This window comes from Podarcis bocagei (assembly GCF_964188305.1).
Source record: "Podarcis bocagei genome assembly, chromosome: 8".
In the NCBI taxonomy this organism is placed as follows: Eukaryota; Metazoa; Chordata; class Lepidosauria; order Squamata; family Lacertidae; genus Podarcis; species Podarcis bocagei.
This window is the reverse complement of record NC_138133.1, coordinates 86544103-86553410: the sequence shown is the minus strand read 5'-3', so window position 1 is coordinate 86553410 and position 9308 is coordinate 86544103. Positions and strand designations below refer to the sequence as shown.

General features: G+C 44.6%; 1 protein-coding gene across 2 annotated transcripts in view; it reads left to right on the top strand.

Moving 5' to 3' along the window:
- Window positions 1-559: 559 nt before the first annotated feature.
- Window positions 560-9308, top strand: part of TRAPPC9 (trafficking protein particle complex subunit 9) — a 298285-nt gene continuing 289536 nt past the window's right edge. Inside the window, exons 1-2 of one of the 2 annotated variants that reach the window (XM_081204403.1) lie at window positions 560-699; window positions 3384-3984. In XM_081204403.1, the coding sequence (XP_081060529.1) occupies window positions 3401-3984 (584 nt within the window). In that variant the 5' untranslated portion in view covers window positions 560-699; window positions 3384-3400. Of the gene's footprint in view, window positions 700-757; window positions 870-3383; window positions 3985-9308 lie in introns of those variants that run through there. The other variant, XM_081204404.1, reaches the window with a different exon arrangement.

Below are 9308 nucleotides of genomic sequence, written 5' to 3'. Positions count from 1 at the left end.
AGAGAGGACTCCTTGGAAAAGACCCTGATGTTGGGAAAGATGGAGGGCGCAAGGAGAAGGGGACGACAGAGGACGAGATGGCTGGACAGTGTTCTCGGGGCTACCAGCATGAGTTTGACCAAATTGCAGGAGGCAGTGGAAGACAGGAGTGCCTGGCGTGCTCTGGTCCAGAGGGTCACGAAGAGTCGGACACGACTAAACGACTAAACAACAACAACTAATAATAATAATACTTTGGCATGTCTGAAGCAACCGTCGCTTGGAAACAACTATTATTATTATTATTATTACTCCTGTACTACTACTACTTGTCCGTCGCTTTATCTCACCCCAAAGCAACCCAAAGAGTAACAATCCAATCGCGGAGCGTTTCCTCTTTAAGTCAGCGATGGGAGCGGGGAGACGCCTGCCCTTTACAAGTCGCCGGGCGACTCCAACTCCCACCAGCCCTCAGCCTGCGTGGCCAATAGCCGGGCATGACGGGAGTTGTAGTCCCGTGGCCTTACTCCATACGGAGGGGCGGGACCAACTCTCGCGTGGGGACTCCTGCGCGTGCGTACTTCGCCTCGGCGGCTAGGCGGCTGCGCAGTCAAGGCCTTCCTTCCCCGCACCGGCGAGTTCCGCTCCCTTCTGCCTGCGGGGCGGGCGCGCTGAGGAAGAGGCCGAGAGGAGGCGGAGCTATTGCGTCGCCCGGGCTGAGTGAGTGAGCCGGAGCCCCCCTCCCTTTATCGCGGTGGGGGAGGGGGAGAGGAGGGGGGAGGGGCGGCTTTCGCCTCACAAACTTTCACCTCCCCCCTTCTCTCACACGCAGATATTTTACCTCAGCTTCCCCTTCCCTTCCGTGTGTCCCTCTATCGTGCACCTCTGAGGCAGTTATAATTACGATTTTTTGTTATTATTTTGCTAATGTCATAAAACTAATAATACTGTAATCCTTTCGTGTGTGTGTGTATATATATATATATATATTAGCGTTCATGTCTGGCTGGGGTTTGCTTTCTCTCCTTCACCGCCCCACGCCCTCCTCTCCCCAAACAGGAGGAAGAGGATTATTTTTCATTTCTAGGAGGCGGGGGGGTTGGACTAGATGAGCCCCTGGGGACCCTTCCCAGCTTTGCCTTCCAGTGGTTTTAGGTGTCCTTCCCCACCCCACTCCTCCCTCAAGAAAAATCCCCAGGGTCAGTGAGAGAATTTTCAGCAGGTGCAGCTTTTCCTTCTATCCTGGGTGACAAGTCAAGATTCCCTCTCCAACTCTGCCCTCCAGATGTTTTTGGCCTACAACTCCCATGATCCCTAGCTAGCAGGACCAGTGGTCAGGGATGATGGGAACTGTAGTCTCAAAACATCTGGAGGGCCGAATTTGAGGAGGCCTGGAGTAGAGCAAGGTTTCCCCAAACTTGGGTCCCCAGCTGTTTTTGGACCACAACTCCCATCATCCCTATCGTGCACCTCTGAGGCTGTTATAATTACAAATAGTTGTTATTATTTTGCTAATGTTAAAACTAATAATACTGTAATCCTTTCATATATATGTGTGTGTGTGTGTGTGTGTGTGTGTGTGTATACGCACACTAACATTCATGTCTGGCTGGGGCTTGCTTTATCCCCTTCACCGCCCCACGCCCTCCTCTCCCCGCACAGGAGGAAAAGGATTTTTATTTTCCACTGCTAGGAGGCGGGGGGTTGGACTAGATGACCCCCTGGGGACCCTTCCCAACTTTGCCTTCCAATGGTTTTAGATGCCCTCCCCCAACCCAATGCCATAGCTGTCAACCTTCCCGTTGTTTTGTGGGAAATTCCCTTATTCCAGCGCCATTTCCCGCTGCTATCCCGGATTGTTAGATATCCCATAGACTGTCCCCAGGACAGGTGAGGCTGCTGACCCCTTATTTTCGAGGCTGCTGATCCCTTATTTTCAAATCTGAAAGTTGACAGCTTTGCACCCCACTCCTCCCTAAAGAAAAACCCCAGGGTCATTGAGGGAATTTTCAGCAGGCGCAGCTTTCCCTTCTATCCTGGGTGACAAGTCAAAATTCCCTCTATGTTAGTGTAGCACAGGCTTCCTCAAACTCTGCTCTCCAAATGTTTTTGGCCTACAACTCCCATGACCCCTAGCTAGCAGGACCAGTGGTCAGAGATGATGGGAACTGTAGTCTCAAAACATCTGGAGGACCAAATTTGCGGAAGCCTGGTGTAGAGCAAGGTTTCCCCAAACTTGGGTCCCCAGCTGTTTTTGGCCTACAACTCCCATGACCCCTAGCTAGCAGGACCAGTGGTCAGAGATGATGGGAACTGTAGTCTCAAAACATCTGGAGGACCAAATTTGCGGAAGCCTGGTGTAGAGCAAGGTTTCCCCAAACTTGGGTCCCCAGCTGTTTTTGGCCTACAACTCCCATGACCCCTAGCTAGCAGGACCAGTGGTCAGAGATGATGGGAACTGTAGTCTCAAAACATCTGGAGGACCAAATTTGCGGAAGCCTGGTGTAGAGCAAGGTTTTCCCAAACTTGGGTCCCCAGCTGTTTTTGGACCACAACTCCCATCATCCCTAGCTAGACAGGACCAATGGTGAGGGATGATGGGAGTTGTAGTCTGAAAAGAGCTGGGGAAATCGTGGAGTAGAGACTCAGGTGTCTCCTCTGACCACTTTTCTCCTTTCTGCAGACTGGACACAGTATTATTATTATTATTATTATTATTAATAATAATAATAATACCCCATCCATCTGGCTGGGTTGCCATTTATTTAAGAAGCTCCTTTATTTAAGATGTTCCCAGTTATAGGGCTCCCAAAATTTGCCTCAGCAGTTTCTTTCTGCTCCTGGCTTTCTATGTATATAGAACATTCTGTGTCTTTCTGCATCTGAACATTCTATACAAGCAGCAAAGCATACTGTGAGAAATTTATGTTTGGGAGCCAGTGTGGTGTAGTGGTTTGCGTGTTGAACTAGGACCTGTGAGACTTGGGTTCAAATCCCCACTCAGTTCAAATCCTGCCTCTCAACCTAACCTATCTCAGGGCTACTGTGGGGATTAAATGAGGACAGGGGAGAAACATTTATTTCACCCTGAGCTTTTTGGAGAAAAGGTAGGATATAAATGAATAAATAAAGATTAACACACTGTGATGTGTGATAGCCTACTTCATAGCTGTCAACTTTCCCCTTTTCTTTCGAGGAATCCTATTCGGAATAAGGGAATTTCCCTTAAAAAAAGGGAAACGTTGACAGCTATGCTACTTAGGATCTGATAACTTACTTAATAAAGCTGAAGTTGACCATGAATTTGAAGAATAGAGCTAATCCTTAATCTATTTGTAATTTCTAAAATGATGGGTACTCCTGCAACAATCTAACAGGAATTTTTTGTTTGTTTGTTTCATTAGTATACGGGTGATGCAAAATGAGCATCCCTGACTACATGCAGTGTGCAGAAGACCATCAAACTCTACTAGTTGTGGTCCAGCCAGTTGGGATTGTCCCTGAAGAGAGCTTTTTTAAGATCTACAAGCGGATTTCAACCGTGAGTCAGATCAACGTACGCGACTCTCAGCGCATCCTTTACATCCGCTATAGACATCATTACCCACCGGAGAACAATGAATGGGGGGATTTTCAGACGCACCGCAAAGTGGTGGGACTCATAACCATCACAGACTGCTCCTCTGCAAAAGACTGGCCTCAGACCTTTGAAAAATTCCACCTTCAGAAGGAAATATATGGCTCCACACTTTATGATTCTCGGCTATTTGTCTTCGGGCTTCAAGGAGAAATTGCAGAGCAACCTCGTACAGATGTGGCATTTTATCCTAGTTATGATGAATGTGAAAATGTAGAAAAGAGGATAGAAGACTTCATTGAATCTCTCTTCATTGTATTAGAATCCAAACGTCTTGACAGAGCCACAGATAAGTCTGGAGATAAGATCCCACTTCTCTGTGTTCCTTTTGAAAAAAAGGATTTTGTAGGCCTGGATACAGATAGTAGGTAAGTACCTTCACAAAATACAGATCTAAAATCTCTTGTCTGGCCAGCTAGAGGTACTAGTCCCTTGCTATAGCTGGGAAAATACTGTCCCTCAAAGCTGCCTTGTTGACAATTTAAAAACAATGAGTAACAGGGTCCTATTGTTAACTGACATTGTGAGCATTCTTGATAAACTTGTTTTTGATGTAGATGTAAGCCTGGGGGAAAAACTGGCAGAATATTTTGAGGGGAAAAGATCTACCATGGGAAATTTTTTTTTGGGGGGAAAGGAATAATAATAATAATATACAACTCCTGTTACCCCCCCCCCCAGGTTTGTACGGCTGAAATACTTTTTAAGACAAAACTTTGTTTTCCTTTTCTTGTGAATTGTTGCTTGCTCTCTTTGGATGATATTTCATTCAGTTTAGCGATATTAGAAGTATGCATCTCCTGTCCTACTGGTCTGGTCCCTCCTTTGTGGTTGGGCTTTTCACTTTCCCCCTCAAATAACTTATACAGTCTCCCTGCTACAGAAGTAACAGTTTAATTAGGTGCATGTGTACTTCGAAAAGAATCCACTCTGTTTAATGGAACTCATCCCCAAGAAAGTGAACATGAAATTGCAGCCTCGGACATTCATACTGGAGGCTGCAGTCCTAGGTATATTTACCTGGGAGTAAGCTCTAGTATTTTTTTGTAAATGTGAACAAGATTGTTCCATTTTGACTCATTTTGATGGGTATGATGAAAGTACAAAACCAAAGGTGTAGGAGTCTGCCTTGCAGATGGTCTATGACTCTGAAAGTCTCTACTTCCAATAGTTTTATTTCATTTATGATCTTGCAGTATTTTGTTTAAGTGCCCTATGGCTGTTTACTTCACACACAAAAATTATGAAGCTGTTGATCTTTTTCTTTGCTCATTCAAAATAGATGTTGTCAATTACATATCCTGGATATTGTGGAATGAGAGAGTACTCAAATACTAATGAGTTGTCACTCTAGTTGGTGGTCTCTCTGATCAGTCCCTAGTCATAGTGAACTTGAAGTCTCACCTCTCTCATCCTAATCCCACCACAACCCCACAGCACCCCCTTTTCAGGACTTATGCCAGTTTACGATCCATCAGGTTTAGCTCAGGCAGCAGGGTCTTGGCTGAACTGAGAGTGAGCTTGCATAGCCCAGCTGGAGATCCCCTGGATCCTAACCCACTTGTCCTGGCAGATCTTGCTATAGGATTGCTCTCTTAATTGTAAAGTCTCTCCCCGCCCCGCCCCCCCTTGTTGCACCTTCTTCCATCCCTGGCAATGTGTAATATTTCGCCCGCTTTGTTAGATAATATTTGTGTTTGGTTTGCTATAGTTCTCATCACTTTTCTGGGAGATCTCAATGTGAATTAATTTTGATAATCTAAGTCAAAATGCTCATATACTGAGTTGTTCTGATTTACCCAGGAAGTAACTTTAGCATTCCATGCTATCCCAAATTGTTCACTCTTTGAATATGGTCTAGGGCAGGGATGGTCAACATTGTGTCCTTCAGATACTGTTTTTCCAGCATCCTTGACCACTCAGGCCTTGCTGACTGTGACTGATTGTAGTTGGAGTCCTGTAACATCCGAAGGGTACCACACAGGCTACTCCTGGACACCTATGCTATTCCTGGACAGAAGTGAGGGGCAGATGGGGCTTGTCAACCTGGGAAGGTAGCCCATTTAGGAGAAGGAAAGCTCTGATCCTAAACCTCTGCTACCTTATGGAATATCTTCAGCAAAAGAAAAGGATAAGGAGTAAACCCTAAGGCTAAGGTGTAAACAATCCCTAGACAGTTGGATGGTGCCTTGTATGCCTCCTTCTGGCAACTGCTGCTGGTGACAGATGTATTGCCTTGCTTTCATTCAGACCACATCAGCAAGGTGGAGGGTGTGGGTGACTTGTTGTCTGGGTAGCCCAAGACCTCCATGCACACTTCCCAGGCTTGCACCCCAGGGTGGTCACTTCAGTGCTTCTAATGTAGCAGTTTGACTTCACCCCCTGGAGGCACACTCCATTGTCTCTCAAGACAGATGGATGTCAACAACAACCAACAGCAGGCTACCCCAGACACCTATGATACACTTAGAAGACATATGTAGATGTATGTACCAGTACAGTGGTACCTCTGGTTGCAAATGGGATCTGTTCCAGAGGCCCGTTCACAACATGAAAAGAACGTAACCCGCAGTGGCGCGTCTGCGTACGCACGGGTTGCAATTCGCCGCTTCTGCATGTGTGCGTGACGTCGTTTTATGCTTCTGCGCATGCGCGAGTGGCAAAACCCGGAAGTAACCCTTTCCGGTACTTCCGGGTCGCCGCGGGATGTAACCTGAAAGAACGTAACATGAAACGGATGTAACATGAGGTATGACTGTATTTAAAAAGCACAGACTTGCAAAGAGAAAGCAGAGGAAAGGAGAACATGTATTTTGAAAGGTGCTGTGTTGTAGCTCAGCATTTGAAAGCCTTATTAATCCCTGTAAACATGTAGTGGTTGATTAAGGTATCACATGTCCCAGAAATAGCTTATGTGTATTTCTAACAGACACATGAATTCTTTTTATTTTCACTGGAATGCTAATAATAATATAGTAGGTACATACAGAAATCATATTTCAGGCATTCACAAATAATAGTCTGTTTTCTAATTTCAGGATTCCCCAATAAATGTGAATGATGATTTCCTCCCCCCCCCCCAATTTTTGTGTGTGGCTGTTATATGCAGTTGTTTCTTAGAGTTAGAAAAAATGTATATTTCAGATTTTTAGGTGGTAGTATCACATTTTAGACCATTGCAGAGAGGTGACTGCAGGTGTTTGAAATTAGTTTTGTAAGTAATGTAGGAAATTGCCTGTAGTAGATCGACATCATTAGATATACTTGAAAATGTTGTACACACAAGTGAGCATATTACCTTCTTGAATTGCAGTTCATCATGCGTGAGGTTCACATCAGATACATAGCTGCCTCATTTATTCTGCAATTCAGGTAGATGTGATTATGGTGGTAGTTATTTGTATTGTGCTTCATTGGTAGCAGATTAGCCAATTTCTTTCTTTTTACATGGGTACATGCTATGGCAAGACCCTTAATGGTGTTGACATAACTGCAGGACAGTCTTTGAGTGTATATTAAAAAAAGAATAGATGCTTAACTTTTGTGGAGTGTTGGAACTAAGGGTGCAATCCTAATACCACTTACCTGGTAGTTGGCTCCATTGAATTCAATGGGATTTACTTCAGATTGGACATGGTTCAGATGCAGTATTCTTCCTCCCCCCTCAGAATACTGGAACCAGTGCTGCTTTAAGTCATTTAAATTGGAGCTTAGAGTTCTGGGCTGTAAAATGTAAAGAAAAGAACCAGTTAAATATAGTCATTTTCAACACTATCTGTTCTCCGTGCCTCTTTTGATTCAATAACATTTCTTACCATTGGGTAGCATCCTGATTCTGCCTAACCAAACTTCTATGCAGTTACCTCTTTTTCAATAATTGTCATTTCTTGCCCATTTAAAATCAATGATGAGAGTCTTAACAAAAGTCTTCAAGTAATGGAATCCATCAAATTTAGTCATATTTGGGGTAGACCCACTAAAGCCAGTGGACAGCAGTTTAGGGAAGCAGTCCTATGCACAAGAAGCCAGCATGAAGCAAGGCAGTGTAATTTAAGCTGGCGTTAAATTACATCAGATCAAACCCTTTTCAGCTTTTCCTTAGCCAGGCAGAAGGGGAACAAGTCTTTAAAATAGTGTTATGTGGTGAGTTGCCAGGTCACATGATTGAGCTGAACAGACTCCAGCTTAAGTTCCCCCTCCTTTGGTCCTACCCCCTCCATGCCCCCAAAACACCCTGTTTGGGGGGCTTATACCAACTTCTGCACAGCTGGTGGTTGAGCTTGGATGAGTAAATTACACGAGTGCATCTTCGGCTGAGCTGGGGCAGGGGACTTAACACTGGCTGAGTCTGGCTGAACTTCAGAGCCTCTGCAACCTATGGGGGTTATCCTGGCAGGTCTTGCTGTAGGATCACCCCCTAAGTAATGTTCATCAATTTCCTTGGGTCTGCTCTGACTTAGTTGGATACAACCTAATATTGTTTGTGGTTGGTTGAGAAATTTCAGCTCAGGTCTCCTTTTCCTCCTCTATTCCAGACCCGCCTTCCCTATAAGTGGTATTTAAACACTTGTTGAAAATATAGTCCACAACTGGAAGAATTGTGAAACTAGTTCTGTGAGCTCAAGGGCACTTTAAGCCCTTTATGCATGGACACACAAATAAGACTTCCTGTGAACGGAACTGCTTTTGAAACGAAGGGGAGTTTAAAAAACAGGTTGTGGTATAACTAGGGGAAGAGCTGTTCTTAGTATAGATTCTGCTGCAACTGGCAAACCTGTCTGTCAGCCTAAGCAGGTTTTGGGATCCAACTGCTGTTCATGGTGCTGAAGTAGTGATTAGCTAGACAACTCATATTAGTAGATGGCAACATCTGCCTTCTGTTGATATTGGAGATCCATTTGTACTGGAAAGGTTTGCACTGTATTAATTGAGTGTAATCAGAGCTGCTGATCCACGCAGGGTCGTCTAACCAAAATTAAATTATCCAGGAACAGATGGAATTAATTACTCATAAGCTACAATCCTATACACACCTGGAGTAAATCCCATTGAACTCCACCGAACTTACTTGTGAGTAAACATCTATAAGATTGCACTGTTAACAACTTCTGTGTGCTGAAGCAAAGAAGGGGTTTCCTAACGCATTCACACATCCAGTATTTGGTACGTCACTGAGTAAAGAGTTATACAAAGTATCAATTGTTTATTAAACTTGGTGGCCGTCATTAACAGGTTAGCTTTCAGTTCCCTGAAGGTGATATGTCTTTTGTTTTTAGATCATAGAATCATAGAGTTGGAAGAGACCACAAGGGCCATTGAGTCCAACCCCCTGCCAAGCAGGAAACACCATCAGAGCACTCCTGACATATGGTTGTCAAGCCTCTGCTTAAAGACCTCCAAAGAAGGAGACTCCACCACACTCCTTGGCAGCAAATTCCACTGTCGAACAGCTCTTACTGTCAGGAAGTTCTTCCTAATGTTTAGGTGGAATCTTCTTTCTTGTAGTTTGGATCCATTGCTCCGTGTCCGCTTCTCTGGAGCAGCAGAAAACAACCTTTCTCCCTCCTCTATGTGACATCCTTTTATATATTTGAACATGGCTATCATATCACCCCTTAACCTCCTCTTCTCCAGGCTAAACATGCCCAGCTCCCTTAGCCGTTCCTCATAAGGCATCGTTTCCAGGCCTTTG